Here is a 20,384-nt window from a genome sequence, read left to right on the forward strand (position 1 = left end):
AGGGGTGCCTCTAACAAAGCCCATTGCTTTATAAAGTGGCATTCCAACTGACATTTGCATAAAAAAGAATGGGAAATGACTTAGACCCAAGGAAGGGCAGGCACCCGTGTTGGGAGACAACAACATTAAGGCTGTGTGGGCCTTAATGAACTTCAGTTTCATTTTGAAAGTGGATGTGTTCCAAGGAATACTCCAGGACTCTGACTTCCAAACCAATTTCTCTGAATTGCTCTGCTTTCTGTTACTGTGACAAATGCCTGAGCTGATCATCTTAAAGATGGAAGGCTTTTGTTTTGACTCATGGTCTCTGTGGTTTCAGCCCATGGTGCTTCATATGGAGAGAGCACATAGTGAAGAAGTTCTGTTGTGTCATGGCATCTGGGGAGCAGGGAGGGGAGGGGAGGGGAGGAGAAATCTTTCAAGAACACACCTCCGATGACCGAACACACCTCCAATGACCTAACACACCTCTGATGACCGAACACACCTCCGGTGACCTAGCACACCTCCAACAGTCTAACTTCCTTCTCTTGGGCCTTATCTCTTATAGACTCCTCCATCTTCTGACAGTATCACAGACTGGGGACCAAGTCTTCAACATAGGGACTTTTAGAGGCCCTTCTGTGTCAAGCCGTCCAGCGAGTGACAGGGATGCTGGTTCTCAAGGTGGGAGGAGTGGGTTAACATAAGATTCCAAGCTGAACATCAGTCACAGCATGCCTCTGCTCTTGCACATGTCTAAGCTTAATCTAAAATCAAGCTGGGAGTCCAGAGTGAAGTTCTTCCACCTCTAGGCTACTCAGGATCGCTCCTGTTCTGTAGGATGCTTCCAAAAGCCCTACTTTGTTTTTCTGTGAAGGCCTATGTAGTCAACTCCATCTATGACCACACAGCTTCCAGGGATCTAAGAACGCATGACAAGGGCAGAACTAAAAGAGACGATAACCAAAGCATAGGTCAACCGAAGGAGAAAGGGACAGATAAGATGCAGAAGCCACAGACTGAAGGCTCAGCCCTAGGCCCGAGCAGGAGACGCAGGACCATGGGGAAAGTACACTGGCATCTCTAAGCCGTGGAACTTGCAGAGGCATTTGTCCAGACTTCCAGCAGCCTTCAGGGAGAGTGTGGCATGCCGATGTGGTGGTATCCAGGTCTTACCTGCACAGGACAGGATCTGGGACCAGCTGCCACCTACCATGACCTGTTCAAAACTATCTTTAGTACTATTGTCACCCTTTTCCCTCCCCAGCATACACCCCTTGCAGTTCCTGGACTGGCATTCCACCAACAGATTAACAACTGGATTGTAGGGCAATGGAGCTAAATGTCAAACTTGTCTCCTCCAGGTGGCCTTTGTTGTCTTCTTTCGCTCTCACAGATGCGAGTCCTTCCTATAACCACTTGGGGGCGTCCCCTTTCACTGCATTCATTTAGTATAGTGGGGGGTGTGTGGTGTGTACGCTCACGTGTGCCATGGTGCACACGTGTAGGTACGAGGACAACTTACAAGAGTCCTCTCCTGCTACCATGTGGGACTCGGCGATCAGACCCAGGCCACGAAGGTTGGTCACGATCTCTGTTTTTTACTGAGCTATCTCACCAGGCCAGGATTCTTTCTATATCCTTTTAAAATAATGTTGACCTCAGGTAAAAGACACCTTCTACTTAAATGATAAATGAGAAGATAAACAGTTTTTGACTGTACTATTAGCCTGGCAAAAGTTAACTGTCAGGGCTGGAGAGATGCCGTTAGAAGCACTTACTGCTCTGGCAGAGAACTTGCTTGGTTCCCAGCACTCAAGTTGGGTAGCCCACCTCACCTGTGACCTCAGCTCTAGGAGATCCAGCACTCTTCTGGCCTCTGTGGGCTCACACACATGCACATACTCACAGACACAGGCACACACACACACACACATAATTTTTTTAAAAAATTAATTATTTTAAGTTGGCTGAAAATATAGGAATTTTCTGAAACATTTGGTAAGTATTTTTTTTAAAAAAAAAAATGACCATACATTGAATTTGAGACCTTCTTGGGATAGAAGAGACTTTATCTAACACACACACACACACACACACACACACACACACACCAAAAAATTTTGTCCTACTGAAATAATCATTCAATGTCTACTTGGTGGATATTAAGGAAAATCTACGGCAAATCTGGCTTCTACTTATAATCAATGTCATGGAAAGGATTTGGACCCGTACAGAGGCTGTAAGCCCCGATCCTGCCACTTACTGCCCGTGGGAAGCCTCAGAAGTTCTCCAAGTCTCCACTTGTGCAATTGTCAAGGGGGAAGGGTAACAATTAGAGGCCAAAGGTGAGCTGAAGCAAGAGAATGGCATGACACCTCATTCACCTCCAGGCAAAAGCCAGAATGGCCAGAACTGTGGGCAGGAAAAGGTGACCCATCCCTCCCTGCCACTACAGCCCTCATTTTGCTGGACAACCCCTGTCCTATATAACCAGTACAGAAGATGTATTGTCCTGGTAGATGGGCTCTCCTCAGCCATGAGCTCTTTCCATGAACAGGTCTTGAGAGTCACTTGTAGGCCAGCATCATCACCTGCCACCACGCCTTCCCTATCTTTCTTTACCCTTTGCCCTCTAAATAAGGAAGCCCGCATGGTGGGGCCAAGGACTGCTGCCCAATTTGGGTCCTGGGTGGCCTCTGCCTCCCTCTTCCCTGGGCCCCCAGCCAACTCCACCCTCCCGCAGAGATGCTCCCTGCTAACTTCATTCCTGCCTCATAGTTGGAATGACAGTGGCTCTCAGAATCCCTGGGGAGTGGAGAGGGTGATGGGGGTCTGGGGAGGCAGCCAGGCCCAGGAGCAGGTTAATGTTACAGCCCTGGGTAAGTGAGCTGGGCCGGCTGACGTCAGGGTGATGAGGGGTGGAGGGGAGGGCCGGGTTGCTGAACTATAATGATAGGTCAAATCAAATAGGATCACCTTGGGACGGAGCCCCGCAAGCTGGATGGAAAGCGTCCCCAAGCCATGGTCCCTACTAGCCGCAGCTCAATCTGGGTCCCTCTCCTCTCAAGCCGAGTGCCTGAAGCAGGCTTTGGTTTCAAGTCAGCAGCCTTCATCTGCCTTCCAAAAATAAGCCCCTGCCGCCATGCCGAGGGGAGAAAAACAAGAAGGGCGGTATTTTTAGGGCCATTAATTCTGACCACGTGCCTGAGAGGCAAGGTGGATGGCCCTGGGACAGAGGCTGTTCATCACTATGTTCCGGGGAGTAGGACGTGTTCAGGGCACGCTGCAGGCTCTCGTCTTCTTAGGCGTCCTAGTGGGCATGGTGGTGCCCTCGCCCGCCGGCACCCGCGCCAACGGCACCCTACTGGACTCCAGAGGCTGGGGCACCCTCTTATCCAGGTCTCGAGCTGGGCTAGCTGGAGAAATTTCGGGTGTGAATTGGGAAAGTGGCTATTTGGTGGGCATCAAGCGGCAGCGGAGACTCTACTGCAACGTGGGCATTGGCTTCCACCTCCAGGTGCCCCCCGACGGCCGGATCAGTGGAACACACGAGGAGAACCCCTACAGTGAGTGTCACGAGCAGACAGCTGGGGTGCTTGCTGGCTTGGGCACAAGCTAAATCAAAAGATGAAGGAGCCTTGCGCTGGTGGGTGGGGCTGCAGTCTGAAGGGAACGAGCTGGGCAACATTTAGATGGCTTGATCCTACCCTGCTTTGCCCAGATAAGGGTGCAGACCTAGTAGATGCAGAACTAGGCATCTTGGTGTTCTTAGACATCATGCCAGGTAACTCCATCCCGGTGGTACTAATTACTCCAGTATTAGTGGCCTCTCTCTGGCCCTGGAGTCAGCCTGAAAAGCCATGACTGTACTGGTTAGAGAGAAAAGTTATGGTATTCCAGCCTAGTTAGACCCACGCATTTCTAACCAGCCGTCCTCTTTGAAAGGGAAGGGTGAGTGGTCTGCCAAGTGCAACTCTTAAGCACATCCTTTTCACTGTGCTTCCCCTAATGTCAGGTGCCTTCCTGGACAGCCTTCCAGCCAAGGCAGAGTTCGGGCTGTAGGGTCCTAGACACACCATCCGGCTCTGTGTAGCTGCAGTGTTTGAGAACTGAGTTGAAGCACATGGAGCAGGCATTAAACAGTGATAATCAAAACCGATTGATTGGTGTGTGTGTGTGTGTGTGTGTGTGTGTGTGTGTGTGTTGCTGAGGATTGAACCCAGGGACCCAGGCATACCTTTGTAAGTACTCTACCATTTTGTGCTCTCTCTCCAGCCCCCATTCTTTTCCACCCAAGTCAATGACCTCAAATGACAGAGTCACTGAAAGCCCAGATTCAAAGCTAATCTTAAATAGATGTCTGAATGCTCCGTGTGATCCTCAGTTCCAGTATAAAGCTTTGCCATGCAGACCCGAGTGTGCTACAGGCTGTGACAAGATGTGGCCAGTGTAGTGACAGGATGTTATAAGGGATCGAGGACAGAAGTGATGGAGAGGCTGAGCCTCTAAAAGAAGGGGGACAACTGGATGCCTCTGAAGAACTTGAATCCTCTCTCCGGTTTACATGAACATGAGTGTGTGTCCTCCGTTTCTTTGTCAGGCCTGCTGGAAATTTCCACGGTAGAGCGGGGTGTAGTGAGCCTCTTCGGTGTGAAAAGTACACTCTTCATTGCCATGAACAGTAAAGGAAGATTGTACACAACGGTGAGTTCCCTGGGAGAGGGGCAGCTCCAGGCTGCAGGAGGTCTGACGCTCACACCCTTGACAATGGCACACACACAGCACAGAGAGCTGAGTCTTTTACTAGAAGGAAGAAGGAAGGGTGGTGAAGGGAGTCCTTGCTAGCAAGGCACCTTAAAGTCCATCCTTCCTCTGTTTCACAGAGAAGCATCTGCATGGCCTGTGATTCTTTCAACCCCACCTGCCAGGACCTTTGCCCCTAAAGAAGCCATAGTTCAGAGAGCCCTTGGGTGTGGAAGAATATGCATTCTGACATAAAGCTGGTAGGGCTCCCGGTGAGGTCTGAGTAGCCGAACTGGAAAGGCTCAGAAAGGCAGGCGCCTGGGCCAGCCTGTGTGTGCTGCCCGTATGACACACCCCTCCAGGAGACACTCCACTGGAGGGTTGCAAGAGTCTGCAGAAGGAGGCTATCTCTCATCTACATTAGCATCTTCAGAGACTTTAGTCTAGGGTTTATGTCCTCTGGTCTCTGATCCCACAGTCTATAAAAGTATTCTTTTGTCATACCTTTCCAATAGGCACTGGGCTCCACTCCTCCCTCTGCACCAGAGATCACTAGGGAGGGCAATTGCTGAGGGATAAATTCTGGCCCTCTGATAAAAAGGGCAAACATAAAATGTGTTTGCCAAAACCTCTGCTTTCTCTGACCTGCTCACTTCCGGAGCTCTCAGCCTGCAACTCAGCCTATTCCAAAATGTGTTAGAAAAACCTTCTATGAAGTTGATAAAATCAAGAGGTCATTTGACAGAAATAAGGAAGCTGGGTCTAACTACGTGGTAGAGTCCTTACCTAGTATGTACTAGGCCCTGGGTTCAATCTAAAAAAGATGAGGAGGAAGAAAAGGAGGGGAGGCCAGTGGCTAAAGAGAAGGATACCTCAGATCTACTAGAGAGGTTCCTCAGGAGAGTATAGGACCTGCTCTTTGCATCCCTTGGGGGACAGAATGAGATTAGGAAGGGGACAGCAGACCTGGGACAAGTGCTAGGTTCCTAGAAAATTATCCTGGCAAAGAAAGTCTGGAAAGGAAGTTGGGCAAAGCATCTCTGCTTCCAAACCTTTTGAGCAAGTGTCTCAAAGTTGGTTTATGGTGTGGGCTAAAGTCAGTACCTCTCCAGCATGGTTCTGAGGACAGCCATGTGCACTCAGCATCTGGAGAACCTGGACCAGGTTTCCAGGACCTGTTTCGGAGACTCTGCAGTAGCCGGATAGAGACTGTCAATCTTTCTGGGTCAGTGTTCGGGGTTTTGTTTGGTTTTAGATCATGAGATGTTTTTTAGCAGAGCAGGTAGTCATGGGTGCTGCCAGGTTCTGTGATATATGGAGAACAAGGAATCACATCAGATCTGCCTGGTGTGAAGCCAGGTCCAGGGGCAGCAGGAAGAGAAGACAGGTTCATTCTTGGATTCCAAGGTACCACTCTCTCGGAAAGTGTCAGGGCAGGAAGCAGTTTGTGACCACCCAAGGTTTTGGTAGCACAGGCATCCTTCTAAGTTCCTCCTCACCAGCCCCATGGCACCCAGGATCCCACCGGCCAGGAGATCTAGATAACTGGGTCTAGGACTACACATGGGCATTTTAGCAGACAAATCTGCCAGAAACCCAAATTAGAGAAACCCTTACTTCTGCCACCATAATTAACAGACTTTTTTTTCTCAATTGGAAAAGAATTCAGTTATGACATGGGAGAGGGCTACAAACATAGAATAAAAGCATCTAATTCCCGCTTGAAATCTCTGGTTCTAATAGAAGCTGAGGATTGGGAGCATAAATGTTGGCTACCAGAGAAAATGTTCCCCAAGGGTAGACCCTCTCACGGCAGCAAATTTCTCGGGTGTGAGGCACCCAGACTCATCAAATTCTAGAGGCGGCTGGAGTGCCCCGTGAACAGCAGTTGCCTTGGGGAAACAGGACCTCTGTGAGGGAAGACCATCCTGTCCCCATATCCAGTAGCCTGGAAGCATGAGCTCTTTCTGGGAGATTCTCTCTAGACCCCAGAGCTACAGCGTGCAGCTGGTCGGACAGCAGTACCCCAGCTAGGGCACCTGATGCTTTGTGTGTGGCTGGGGACCAGATGCTGCTGAGCACCCCTCCCATCCCCCCATCCCTCGGCAGCAGTTATCACAGTCTAAAAAAACAATTGCCAACTGATCCCCGGAGCCAGGAAGACTCCTGCTGGGTGGTGATTTCATTCACACGGTTTTCCTTTAAGCCCCCTGAGCCACCTCCTCCCTCAGTAGCTCAGCTGCTGTAACCTCTAAATGGCATTTCTCATGGTGGGAGAAAGGGGGCTGATGAGGAGGAAAAGGCAGCACCATGTGGTGGAAAAGCAAGGGCAAAGGAAAAATGCCTAGAGGTGGTCTTCCTTCTTTCAGATGAAGGGGTACAGAGCCTAAGCTCTATTAGGTTCTCCCTGCAGATAAGCAGCACCCTGCACTGAGCACATACAGGTTATCTGGGATCCTGTAGTGTGCTTAGAAGCACTGTCTTGCAGTGCTCTGGAGGGGTGTTTGGGCTTTAGCCTCCCTTTGCAGGTGGAGACACAAGGTGACCACAATCTCCTGCTCCTTCCCTGCATTCAGTTGAAGCTATGTGCAGAACCGTCTCTAGACTCTGCAATAAGGCATAGAGAGCTGGCTCTGCAGGTAATGCATTGAAAGCTGGCTCTGCAGATAATGCATAGAAAGAAAGCTGGCTCTGCAGGTAATGCATAGAAAGCTGGCTCTGCAGGTAATGCATAGAAAACTGGCTGAGCCGATAATGCATAGAAAGCTGGCTGTGCAGATAATGCAGAGAAAGGTGGCTCTGCAGGTAATGCATAGAAACTTGCAGGGGAAGCTCATTTGGCAGGCCAGACTGGGACTAGCATTCCAATTGCTGCCCAGTCCTACCCTACAGCTGCTGGACTTACTTCAGGCAGTCACCGAGTTTCTCTCAGCCTGGACTGTTGCCATCTTGGATATAGACTGGAGCAGAATATGAGTGAACCCCAACATCCTCGCTCCCCTTAAAGTCCAGAAAGTCATCAAAGGCCCCTTCCTGTTGAGAAAAATGCATGTTGCACTTTGAAGGGGTTATACCATGTCCACATACTTCTAATCAATAGGATCACAGTGACATGCAAACGTCCCCTCTACTCATGTGACCAGAAGTAATAGGGACACGTGTCCAAAGCATATACGGGATGAAGATCGTTAAAGACAGAGAGGGCTTAGCATTGGATAAAGACAAGAGGATGGGTATGATTGTGCCCCCCCCCACACACACATGCACACGCACACACACATGCACACATAAATTTTGGGGCCATTTTTACCAGAATTATTTCACCAAAGACCCAGGGATGCTTTCTGTTGCACACCACTTTTGCACTGGGAGAGTTAAAGACTATTTCTTCTTAAATGGATTTGGGTATGCTTGGCCCTACATGGAATTCAAGACATTGTCACGCTGGTGCTTGAGAGTGGCAGGCCCAGGAAATGTGACTGGTGGAATTGTTTCATACGTCATAATATATGGTAGCTGCTGCTTTTATTAACACGGTGTTTGCTTGGCTGAGGGATGTGGTTAGGATGTGGCTGGGAGCTGGTCTAGAGCACAAAGGCTTAAGTTCCAATTCCAGCACTGCCTCTGTCAAAAATGTCTGCTGAGTAGAAAGTCAAGTGAAGTGTAGCCTTGATACCCTCAGGGAGTTGGTTCTAGGAGCCCCCCAAGTCCCCAAATCTCTAGGGGCTGAAGTGCCTCATAAATATGCTATAATATCTTCATATGACCTGTGTCCTTCTAGATGTTTTGACATATCATTTGACTACTTTTAACACTTAATGCAATGCAAAGGCTACATCAATTACTATTGTACTGATTTTTCTAGGGAACAATTTATTAGGGAATAAAATGTTTGTGTATGTGCAATACAGATGCAATCTTTTCCCAAATATTTTTAGTCCATGGTCAGTTGACTCTAGGGGTACGGAAGCCACAGATACACACGGTCAGCTGTATATGCACCCACAGCGAGGCAGATGTCTTCAAAAATGGTGGTTCTCAGCTAGACTCATTCTAGACAATGGGGTGTGAGCAATAGCCCTAGTTCTCAACCCAATGGCTCAATCTCCCTTCCTCTGCTCTTCACCCTAAATTTGATTTCCTCTCACCAGCTTGCAAACAACACAGCAAAACCTCTCCCTTAACCACTATCCAGATCAGAAATAAATTCTCCTGGAAACTGGCTGGGCAAGTTCCTCTCTGGAGACACACCAAGTTAGAACAGAGGGAAATCAGGTGGGTGGAGGGGGGCACATCACCACGAGAGACCACTGCTTCTGATAAAATCACCTCCCCCCACTTCCGGGCCCATTTTAAATAAGTTACTTTTGTAAGTGGATAATGCGTGCAAATGATTTAAGAAGGAAGAAAAAGCACAAGAGAGGCTTGCTGCCTATGCATTCCTCCTGAGACACAACCTGTGTGACAGTTCCTTGTGGACCATCCCGTGACTAACCTGTGTGTGCATGAGTGTAAGTCACACTACAGAGGTTCAAGGTTTTTTTTTATGCATGTGAGTGTCTTGCCTGCATACATGTCTGTGTACAACCTGTGTACCTGATGTCCTCAGAGGCCAGAAGAGGATGTTGGATCCCCTGAAACTGTAGTTATAGACAGTTGTGAGCTACCATGTGGGTGCTGGGAATCGAACCCAGATCCTCTGCAAGACATGCATTCAAACTATGCATCTCCATTTGGTAATATGTTTCAGTGTTCAGTGTCAATGTGTAAAAGGTTTACTTGTCATGGCTTACAGCATCCCACAGCGCAGCTTGGTCATAGCAGAGACAACTGCTCTCCTCTTAGTAGAGACTGACTGTTTGGGATTCTTGCTACTAAAAACTGTTGTGTCAACTTTTGTACACATGTGGGAATTGAGTGCCAAGATCTGTTCTTAGAAGAAGAATTTCTGATCATCTGTTATCCCCATTTTTTTTTAAAGAAATTCTAGTAGATACTGTGAATTGCCCTATCTAGAAGTAATAACATTACGTACTGAAGAACACCAAGAATCCCTAGTCTCTGGGCCCTTACCAGTTATGGTATCAAATGCCTTTTCCCCTGCAATCTGATCATTGATCCCTGGGATCCTTCACCCCCCCCCCCCCGTGTGTGTGTGTGTGTGTGTGTGTGTGTGTGTGTGTGTGTGTGTGTATCAGGGGGATTGGAGTCTACTGGGAAAGAAGCTAATGTCCATAGGGCTCAGGTGCTATTTGAGTGCTATTAGCAGCATCTGCCTCAAGGGCTCTAGAGTACTAATGATGGGCTCTCTACCACCCTATTATAGTGACCTGAAGGGAGACCCATGTGTCCCCATTGCTGGTGAGGCTGAGTGCATAGACTTCTGAAGCATTTATCTAATTATTCCCTTATCAATAAATATTCAGGAGTCAGATATTGGAGTAAAAAAACCTGATTGATTAGAGAAGTGACTAGTGACTCCCCCCCCCCCCCGTCTCTCTCTCTCCTTCCTCAATCTGAAAAGAACTGAGAATCTTTCTAAGTCCCTTCCTACAACTTCCTGTGTCTCTCTATATGTCCTGGGTCCTCTAAAATCTCTATGACTAATTTTGGTCAGCTAGTAGCTAACTCCATCCTTTGATTCAAGGTAAACTTTATTAATAGTCTCAGGAGTGTCAGAATACAATTAAAATATCCCACATTTTCCCCTTTTGTCTAAATAAAAAGGAAAGCTTTTAATTCTAACACAGTAAAATTGCATACAATAAGGACACTTATCAGGTAAGAATTATGTTCATAATGTTCAGTCCATTTGCATTTGACAAACTCAGAGAAAATACTCAGTTCTGTCTTGGTGAATCCAAAGTTTTTTACTTAATTCACTTCCTGCCCTAACTTGTGTTACCTTCCTAAAATATCTTTTTAGACCTCAAAACATTTTTTTTAGAAAAACAGTTTAAGCTTTTATGTTTCACAACCTTATAAACTTTACACCTCTTATTTTTCTTTTTTTAATTTGGTAACATGAAAAACTGTAGAACTACAACTATCTAGTCGTCAACTCTATTAGAGACCCAAGAAGGATATAATATTACCTGAAGAAAACAGAAAGTGTAGAGCAGACAACCTCTGAAACTATAGAAACAACAGAGGCAGCTGGGAGTCTGGACAGTCACCCAAGCTTCCTCTGCAATGCCGGGCATCCATCTTTGGCTTTCTTTTGTGTCCTGCTTGTCCAATTTGGACAGCATACTGTCAGTAGGCGAGGCAAGGACACTTTCTTTGTTCAGGGGCTAAGTATGCCATAAATGAAAGCAAACTCCATATGTTTTTTTTTTTGATGTTCATCATCCTTTTTGGAAGTAAATTGGTACTGTCAGGAGCAGATGTGTCTTATTGTCATAAAAAGCTTTATGCTATTAAGATAATCTTAAATGTCATTCTCTAGGTCTCTGAAGTGTTTGAAGAACATCTATCTAAAATACTTCTCTGCTTGGTCTTAAAAACATACCTAACATGACTATAAATTTGATTGTTATAGATGACTAACTACTAACCCACACTTCTTAATTATCTTAAATAGTTTTCAAAGACTAGAACTGCCAGATGAAGCATTTATCTGATTATCCTTTTATCATTAAAAATTTGGGAGTCAGATATTGGGGTAAAAACCTGATCGGTCAGAGAAGCAGCGGAGAAGTGACCAGTGACCCCACCCCCTCTTTCTCCCTCCTCAATCCAAAAGGGCCGAGAATCTTTCTAAGTCCCTCCCTACTGCTTCCTGTGTCTCTCTATATGTCCTGGGATCTCCAAATTACCTCTATGGCTAATTTTGGAGAGCTAATAGCTAACTCTGCCTTCTGATTCAAGATAAACTTTATTGGCAGTTTGGGAAGTGTCAGAGTGCAATCAAAATATCCCGCAACAGACTTCTTTCAGAAATCCAGGTGCCAGGCAGAAGTCAGAGCACCATTGAACTGTGGTTGCTGGTACATGTGTGTATACACGTGCACGTGCCTCTGGCCACATGATAGCCAGAGGGGGACACAGCGCAACCCCCTCTATAGCTCTCTGTCTAAATCCCCTGGGAACCAGGTTCTCTTTCTCCAGAAAAATGGTTGTCATCGCAGATCCCATATGGCCCCAGGGAATGATATGGACTATGGAACTTCACTCACCTTCTGGGCTCCAACTCAAGACTGAGAATGAGGCTTTTTTTCTTTAAGGGACAGCAGACCTTGCATAGAAGAACTGTGGGTGGAGAGAGACAGTACTGGAAAGGACTCAGGAGTTCATTTGTTTCTGTTCCTCCACCCGCTGCCCCACCAGCTCCCTGACACCGCACAGCTTGCCTGGAAGATAACTGAGTCTCTGAGTGAAGGAGACTGTCTAAGCTCACACTATTGGCAAGCAGAAGAGTCACTGGGTGGAGCCCTGAGCCTCCATCCTGTCCTGCCAGGCAGTCTCTCACTATAGTCTTGACAGCTCAGTGTCACCCTCCCTGTTCCCTTCTCTGGAGAGAACACATTCTCACCTGAGGATGTGCGAAAGCACCCCCACCTGGAAGTCTGTTCCGCTATCCCACCGGATCTGAGTATCAGCTCTCTCAGTTCCTGGCCTTGGCTTCCTCCTGATGTTGGAGGGCACGTGAGAGGAACCCTGAGGGCTCTGAAGCGCCTCCCATTCTAACCTCTAATGTTTCTTCCATCCTTGCAGCATATGCCCTGTGGTAGTGTTTTTACAAAGGAAAGGGAGGGAGCACCGAGGAAAGGCCACCACTGTGGGACTCAGCTGGTGTTCTGACACTTCTTAATGATCACCGTGTCTCTGCTGTCTTTTCACTTCGCAGCCCAGCTTCCAAGAGGAATGTAAGTTCCGCGAAACCCTCCTCCCAAACAACTACAACGCCTACGAGTCAGACCTGTACAGAGGGACCTACATCGCACTGAGCAAATATGGACGGGTAAAGCGGGGCAGCAAGGTGTCCCCAATCATGACTGTCACTCACTTCCTCCCCAGGATATAAGGACCCATGGAGGAAGGCTCACAAAGTGACAGCTGCATCTTTTCTGTTGGAATTTTCCACGAGAGAACAATCCTGCTGGTACCCTGTGACTTCTCAGTCCGGATTATCTTGTGCCTCAAGAGACCGGAGCTGGTTTCCATGACCACTGGACTGCGTGGCATGTGACCCACGTGACTGAAGGGTTGCAGTTGGCATCTCAGAATGACAGTGGATCCTGTACGTTGACCTCACCCGAGGAGAGACGGTGCAGATGATACTTGTGACATGTGGTCCCATGCATAAGCAAAGGCCAGGATGGGAGTGTTCCTGTGTCCCTGCGTACTCACGCTTCTTCATGTAGATTCTCAGAACAAAGGCATTTCAAATTGTCTTTCTCCTGACATTTTCACTGTAAGAATCTGCCTGTCAGAGGATCACTTGTCAAGCCAGCAGGATCGAGGTGTGCCTCATTCTGTCTTGTTCTGATCATCCATCCATCCATCCATCCATCCATCCATCCATGGGCATTAACTGCACCAGTTGTCTGAATGACAGCAAACAGCTGTCTTTTATTCTGTAGGGAGGAAGTGGGGGTGTACAAACTAATTGCAAAATAGAAAAAAAAAAACCCCTGGCACCCTGAAAGCCATGCCTACTGGGCTTCTGGGAACACTACGATGCATCGTTGAGGAAGCTAGGAGAGAAGGGGGTCCCCTCCGTGGAAGGAAGGGATAGAACAATGTCTGTAGCCATTTGGGAGATCTGTGGAGACAGAGGGACTGGATGTTCTCTAAAGAGCAACTCTGCCTGAAGGGCCGTGAGCTGTGTGTGGCTCTAAGAACAGGCCAGCACCAGGCTGCCTGCCCGTAACGTTTCCTCACTTTGAACCAGGTTTTATTTTAACCTCAGATGACAAGGATCCTAATAATGGCAACCTCCCTGGCAAGGAAGAGCAGTGTGCAAATTAGGGCATGAAGGAAGTCCAGAGGCTTTGGACTCGCCATGGTGATCCCTCTCCAACTATGTCCAGGAAACTCGCCCAACTTCTCACCCGATGCTCGCACTTCCTCCTCACTTGTCCTAATCTTACGTACACAATGCCTCCTGGATGCGGTAGAATGGGCACTGTGACCTCCAGTGTGTGCCCTCTTCCTCACTACGGTAGGCAAGGCATGATAATCCCAGGACTCAGGCACCCAAGCTGGAGTGGCTCCTCGTTCTACAATGCCTTCGTGCCTCTTGTCCTTTGAGAGTATTTTAGACCTAGCTTCCCCGGGAGACTCTAAATGTGGTCTGCCTAGAGCCTGCAGATTCCTGAACTGTTGGAATGTTCCTAAATCTGATACCACGGAGAGCCAGATCAGTGCACACATATTTTCAGCATATGTTACAAAACGACCTGACACCCTCGGCTACTCTTGGGAGCCCTGACCTGCAAGGCAATCCCTCATCTGTTGCAAATACCTCCGTCTTCAGCATACCTCTCTATTCGCAACCCTCTATAGACAGATCTGGACTCAGGGACTCTGAGCCAAAGATTGAGGAGGGGGGTTGACAATGCGAAAGACAGACACCATTCTGACTTCCTCCTTTTCCCTGTAAGTGTCAGGGGCGGGGGGGGGGGGGGGGGAAGGCAGTAGGTAGGTGAGATAAATTAACAGGTGATAGGAGTTCAGCCACATGGACACCCCCAAGCTCTGGATGAAAACGAGAAAGAACTGAGTCCTGGATTAGGTGTAAAGGGGAGAGAAATCAGTCCAACTTAACTGGGATGTTGGAGTGCAAGTCAGCTGGGAAGGAGAAACCCTCCCTTAAGACATCTTTGCCAGTGCCGTCAACCTCTTCACAGGGTTTCTCAGAAATGGGGTCACTTGGAATTTCAAGCGTGTTCATTCCTGGTGGAACTATAAGAACAGGATGACTGGAGCTGTGGTCTGTGACAGGGTTAGGAGAAGTGTCTTAAGCCTCAAGACGGTCAACTACCAGCCTCTCTTCCTCCTTACCTCCCTTCCTGTCTTCCTTTCTAGATCTTTAAGTCGGCATGCTTTGAGACAGAGTACTCTAGAAAGGTTTCAAGACCCTGGGCAGCTAAATCTTTCCTGCTTCTTTGTTGAGGTTCATGAAGCTGCTCAAACCCTGAAAAGCAGTTTCATCAGCTGTCCACTCTGCCTTTTACGGTTGTGGTGAGAAAGAGGGACGACAGAGTCCCTGGATGGAGCAGGTCCAGTGTTCAGCTGCCTAGGAACAACACTGGCATGAGGATTTCCCATGATTAACATCAGCCATGGTAAGCTGGGGTCTCTAGCAGGCCCCAGGATTTTGCTTTGTCAGTTCAATGCATAGAAGATAATTCCAACTTTTTCTCACATAAAGAAATTCTCTTAAGAGGTTTCTCTCTGACCTGAAGCCCAAGTCAAACCAAATCTGCAGGCCAGTTAAGGAACAAGAGAAGAACTCAGTCAGAGAGAGGTGCCACCAGTCCCTTCTCTCCCGCTGCTGTGCACAGGGGTGGGTGTTATTTCCTACCTGGTCACCTGCCCTCCTTGAAGCTGTTGCTTGTAATCCCCTCACCAATGTATGTTATAGAAACTCAAGGGGGCAGGGCTGGAGAAATGGTTCAGTGTTTAAGAGCCCTTGATGCTCTCCCAGAGGACCTGGGTTCAGTTCCCAGTACCCACGGGATGGACACAGACATCTTTAACTCCCTAATGCCCAACACTCAGTCTCTCTTGGCTCCAAGAGCACTGTACAGACATGCAGACAAAACATGTCATTGTCCCACTGCCTTGTGACACCTCTGTGCTTCCTACTTCTAATACATTTTTACCTTCCATTGGAAGGCAGTAAGCAATCTAATCATTAATGCCCTGTAGTTGCTCTTACAGACTTCTACTGTCACATCCCAGAGTTTTCTCCAACAGACACACTGATCCTCAGACATTCTTCCAAGCCCTTGCTCACAACCATTCTATGGTTTAAGATGAATGGTTTTTCTTTTTTAATCATCTAAATCAATACTATCTGTCTTCTTTTTAGCCATATGAGTTTATCTCTAGATCAACAGCCCAGACCTGAAATCCAGTCCTGTCCCCAGTCCTGGCCTGTGAAGTTTGGCCTTCTTCTCGTATGGCCTCCAGGCCCTTTTCCTGCCCTAAGACCGCAGATTCTCCAGGTTCACACTCTGGGTTCTGAGGAAGGAAGGACACTGAAGAGTCCATGACACTCACTGCCTTTGTCACCAGTGGTGTGGTTACTGGGGTTACCACGTGTGGTTGCTGGCCCTAAGTCTTCAGCATAACATCTCTGCTGAGATTACCTTCTGGCCTTTTTTGGTATGGAGCTAAGCTAGAAGACTCCTTCAACTTTCTATCCTTATGTTTTCCCTTAAGAAAAATCCCAAGTCACTTGTCACGGGACAGGTGGCAGCTCCTCACAGTGGCTCTCTACGAGTTACTCCCATCTTCTCTCTTCACAATGAACCAGCCACCCATGTGACTTCCCTGGAAATGCACCAAAGATAGAAACATTGGGACAGGGCTAGCATCCACAAAAATATTCCAGGTTCTTCTTACATGTGAGTGGATGGAGCTTCTTCGAGGAGCAGGAAAAGAGTGGCTACCCCCAAGCAGATCCTGACTCTAGGGCAGTGTGCAGATGGCCAGCATGGAGCCATGTTTGTATACCTCATGAACTACTGAAACCCCAGCCTCGGACGCAGTCCTCTTTGTCTTCTTGTTAAGGACCTCAGGCTGGGCCCTGGTGCAGACCCGTCCTCAAGCTTGCGGGCAGCGAAGAGGGAATCCAGAAGCTGTTCAGTCAAGTGCTTGTGAAATGTGATGTTTCTATTTTTAATATGTATGTGCTATGCACAAACCATAACAAGTTCCAGCAAGAAGTTAAAGGTCTTTTTATACGTTTCTCTAAATTGTTTGACTCCGCCCCTCCTATTAAAACTGACAACAAATCTCTGGATTGTCGTTGATTTTTGTCTCTATTATCTATACCCCTATCTGGGAGCTAAGAAGCAGAGGTTGGGGTGCTGTAGACATAGGTTTCTGGTGCTGTGGGTGACAAAGGCAGGAAGAACTTGTGGGAAGCCCACTGTCCCTATTACAAATGGGGCATTTGTCCAAGAAAGGAAAAAGACGACCAAATACAGAAGGAGGGTGTAGGTGCCCCTTCCCCTCTGCCTTCAATGTGTAAGCATTTTTTTACGTCTTGGAATCAACTCTCTCACTGACCCACTAAGAATGAACGTCTAGTCCTGAGCTAGGCTAGGTGTGGAGGACACATGAGAAACATAGTATACCTCATCCCTTCTCTCAGAGATGTGCTGTCTAAAACCTAGTGTGGAGCTGGGGAGATGTTGCTGCTCTCCCAACAGACCTGGGTTTGGTTTCCAGAACCCACAGTTCACAAGTGTTTCTGCTCTGATTTCAGGGGATGTAACACTTTCTCCTGGTCCTGTGGGCACCGCGTGCACATGGTACACTGAGATACATGCAGGCAAAATGCTTAAACACATGAAATAAAAATAAATACATCTTTAAGGGAAAAAAACTCACATGGCGGTGATGGAGGAAGGTCATTGGTTAATTATAATAAAGAAACTGCTTGGCCCCCATAGGTTAAAACATAGGTGGGAGGAGTAAACAGAACAGAATGCTGGGAGGAAGAGGAAGTGAGCTCAGAGAGACGCCATGCTCCCAGCTCCCGGGCGCACGTGATGAAGCTCCGACCTAGGATGGACGTAGGCTAGAATCTTCCCGGTAAGCGCACCTAGCGGTGTTACACAGATGATTAGAAATGGGCTAAATTAATATGTGAGAATTAGCCTAGAAGAGGCTAGATAAAAATGGGCCAAGCAGTGTTTAAATGAATACAGTTTGTGTGTTGTTATTTTGGGCATAAGCTAGCCAGGCGGCCGGAGTGCTGGGGACGCAGCCCCGCTGCCCTTATTACAACATGGCAGAAGGTGGGAGGCATTGGTGAGAAGAGATGGAGAAAGGAATTATGTAAACCCCTCTCTCATCCCAACCCCTTCCATTCTCCCCACCAAGTAATTCTTATTAAATATTTCAAAAAATAAAAATAATTTGGATGAGGACAAAACCCAGCACCCAAGAGCACCTTACCTTGTAGATCCTCAAGCCTGCTCTATAGACTCTGATGGGAACCAAGGGGGTTCCAGGAGTCCATATTTATCACATGTACCTAGGCAGCTCTGACATTGAAAATTATTGTCTAGTGAGAGGAGTGGAACTGTAGAACATTTGAGCAAGGGAGCCATTGTTTATTATAAAGTCCTTTCATAGTATTAAGCAAAGATGACAAAGACCAAAGAATGTAAGCTCCTCCCCTACACATGCCCTTCTTGGGTCTCCCACCATTGGTCCTACTATCTCCCTTGCATGTTCTTGCTTCAGCCATCCCCTCTCCCACCTTCTTTTTCCTGTGGTAACCGCCTGGGGAGAAGAATGCATGCCTTCGTTTGATATAGGGTTCTGCATACATCTAGATACTCTTAAAACACAGGGGTGCTTGGCATATTTCCGCATTTTTTCATGCAATTCCGATTTCTAAGCTACTATGTTCAGAAACCATGCTGGACCCTTGGAAGATCATTTTGACAAATTCTACATGGGCTTATTGACTGACGAGGAAGGCAGATGTGAAACAATTCCAGCAAACAGTAATGAGGGTATAGAAGAGGAAATTCCCATGTTCTATGAAACTTAGAACAAGGCCTTGATCTCAAACAAGTGGATAAGAGAACCAATCCTGGAGAAAGATGAACCCTTAAGGGTGTGAGACTGAAGGCAGGGGAGCAGCTGGGGGCTGGAAGGCAGGAGAGAGGGGACGTTCTGGGAGAAGAATATGAGACTCTTGAAGGTCGGGCTACTAGGGAAAGGAGAGAACACGGTACCTTCCTTGATCTAAAATGTGGCCATTGTTTCATATACAAAATAAGAGGAGATCCGGGGGTGGTGTTGATGGGACTTAGGATGGGTGGTGAAAAACTGTGCTATAGAGTTTTTGTGTAACACAATCATATATCATCTTCCTGAGATTCCTATCTTCAGACCTGTAACCTCCTTGCCATGCTAAGTAAGTTTATGCTCTCAGACTAAAAACAAAATTGTATCTTGTATTTTGGCAGTTTAGTGAGAATGTCCCTTATAGGCACAAATGTTTGATACTTAATTTTCAGTTGATGGAGATTTTTGAGGTAGGCTAAGGCGATACGGCCTTGCAGGTGGAAGTAGATCACTGAGTGTAGACTTGAAATCACTTGGGAAACAAGAACACTTTGGAGGCTTCCAATGGAAGTGTCCCAGGTTACAGGAGATGCTGGCTGGATAGAGTAGCAATGGTGGGATGAAGAGACATCTGGCCCACCATCTCAACCACAGCCTGCTCCCAGGATGCTGCTTACAGGCTGAACCTAAGCCTCAAGAGCCAGCCTCCACCATTGACTGAGGTGACCCTGAAGGGGTCAGATTCCTTTTCTGACCATTTATCTTCCTTATACAGGTGAGTGGGGAAGCCAGTCTGCCACTCTCATGGCAGCATGTGTACCTACTTTTGGGACTTCCAAACCAAACAAGTGTTAACATGAATACAGGCACAAGGGCCCTCTATCTGACCTGAAAAACTGATACCCACAGAATGATAACTGCCCTTCCTTCCCATAAGTCTTAGGAAAAAGAACCATGGAGCCAAGGAAGAATCACATAGCAGATAACAATTGCTTGGTTGTTGTGATAATATTCCAGGGATAGTCTACGCTCTATCCACACTCAGTCAAAATATCTGCCCTGTATTCTCTAGTTTTACCTCCACCCCTACCCTAACACACATCCCTGGAGACAAGCAGGGTCTCTTCGCTGGGACAGGCCTCAAGTTAGGATCCTCCTACTTCAGATTCCAGAGTCCAGGAATTCTGAATGTGCACTACCATGTCCAGCTTCTCCTCCACTCTTGTGCAATCAGAAATGCTGAGATTGCACCTTCAAAACATGCATAATTCTCAACTGCCAATGGTGCTTTAACAGATACTTCAACACAAAATTTTGGACACATTCCCATCCCCCACCCCACAAAGAGTTAAAAAAAATCATACAATCAAAATATAGAGGTAGATACAATGAGGTTAAAAAAAAAAGAGCAAGACACCCGACCTCCCCCCCCCCCCCCCACACACACACACAAGCCTGCGTTTTCTGCTAGGTCCTTTACTCAGGAACAGTTTTCTGCTCCTACACTAAGGCGACCCACCCAGAGCGGTGAGTGCCTGCCTACCTGACAGGCCTCAAGGACCCAGGAAAGGGAGCCCGGGCACCTTCAGCTTGTGCTCCAGGGGTGCCTCTACACTCCTGGATCTCGTCCCGCCTGCCCGGTTTTTTCCTTTTGTCCCGGGATCATCCAGGCAGTCCTGTTTAGGTTCTGAGGAGTTCCATCTCCTGGACGGGTGAGTGTGTGCTTTCCAGGGGTGGACTGTCCCAGAAGAGAGCACAGGCCCCCCCTCCCCCAGCTCCTTCTGCAGGGCTGTCTTTCTTACACACGACCCCCCCCCCCCCCCCCAAGCCTGCGTTTTCTGCTAGGTCCTCTGCTCAGGAACAGTTTTCTGCTCCTACACTAAGGCGACCCA

The 20,384-nt window shown here is 47.7% G+C and overlaps 1 protein-coding gene across 1 annotated transcript; it reads left to right on the plus strand.

Moving 5' to 3' along the window:
* The first annotated feature begins 3,205 nt into the window (after window positions 1–3,205).
* Fgf6 (fibroblast growth factor 6) lies at window positions 3,206–12,754 on the plus strand. The gene is made up of 3 exons (XM_041645314.1): window positions 3,206–3,551; window positions 4,586–4,689; window positions 12,578–12,754. The coding sequence occupies exons 1-3, from the start codon at window positions 3,206–3,208 to the stop codon at window positions 12,752–12,754; spliced, it is 627 nt and encodes a 208-aa protein (XP_041501248.1).
* The last annotated feature ends 7,630 nt before the right edge of the window (window positions 12,755–20,384 follow it).

This window comes from Microtus oregoni, unplaced genomic scaffold (genome assembly GCF_018167655.1).
Source record: "Microtus oregoni isolate MIOR12 unplaced genomic scaffold, Mior012 000002F_ref0000024, whole genome shotgun sequence".
In the NCBI taxonomy this organism is placed as follows: Eukaryota; Metazoa; Chordata; class Mammalia; order Rodentia; family Cricetidae; genus Microtus; species Microtus oregoni.

Bases quoted from the DNA above. Each gene is read 5' to 3' on its own strand.
- Fgf6 (XM_041645314.1), top strand. From the start codon at position 3,206: ATGGCCCTGGGACAGAGGCTGTTCATCACTATGTTCCGGGGAGTAGGA. The intron at 3,552-4,585 runs GTGAGTGTCACG...TTTCTTTGTCAG, and splicing joins ACACGAGGAGAACCCCTACA to GCCTGCTGGAAATTTCCACG. The intron at 4,690-12,577 runs GTGAGTTCCCTG...TTCACTTCGCAG, and splicing joins AAGGAAGATTGTACACAACG to CCCAGCTTCCAAGAGGAATG.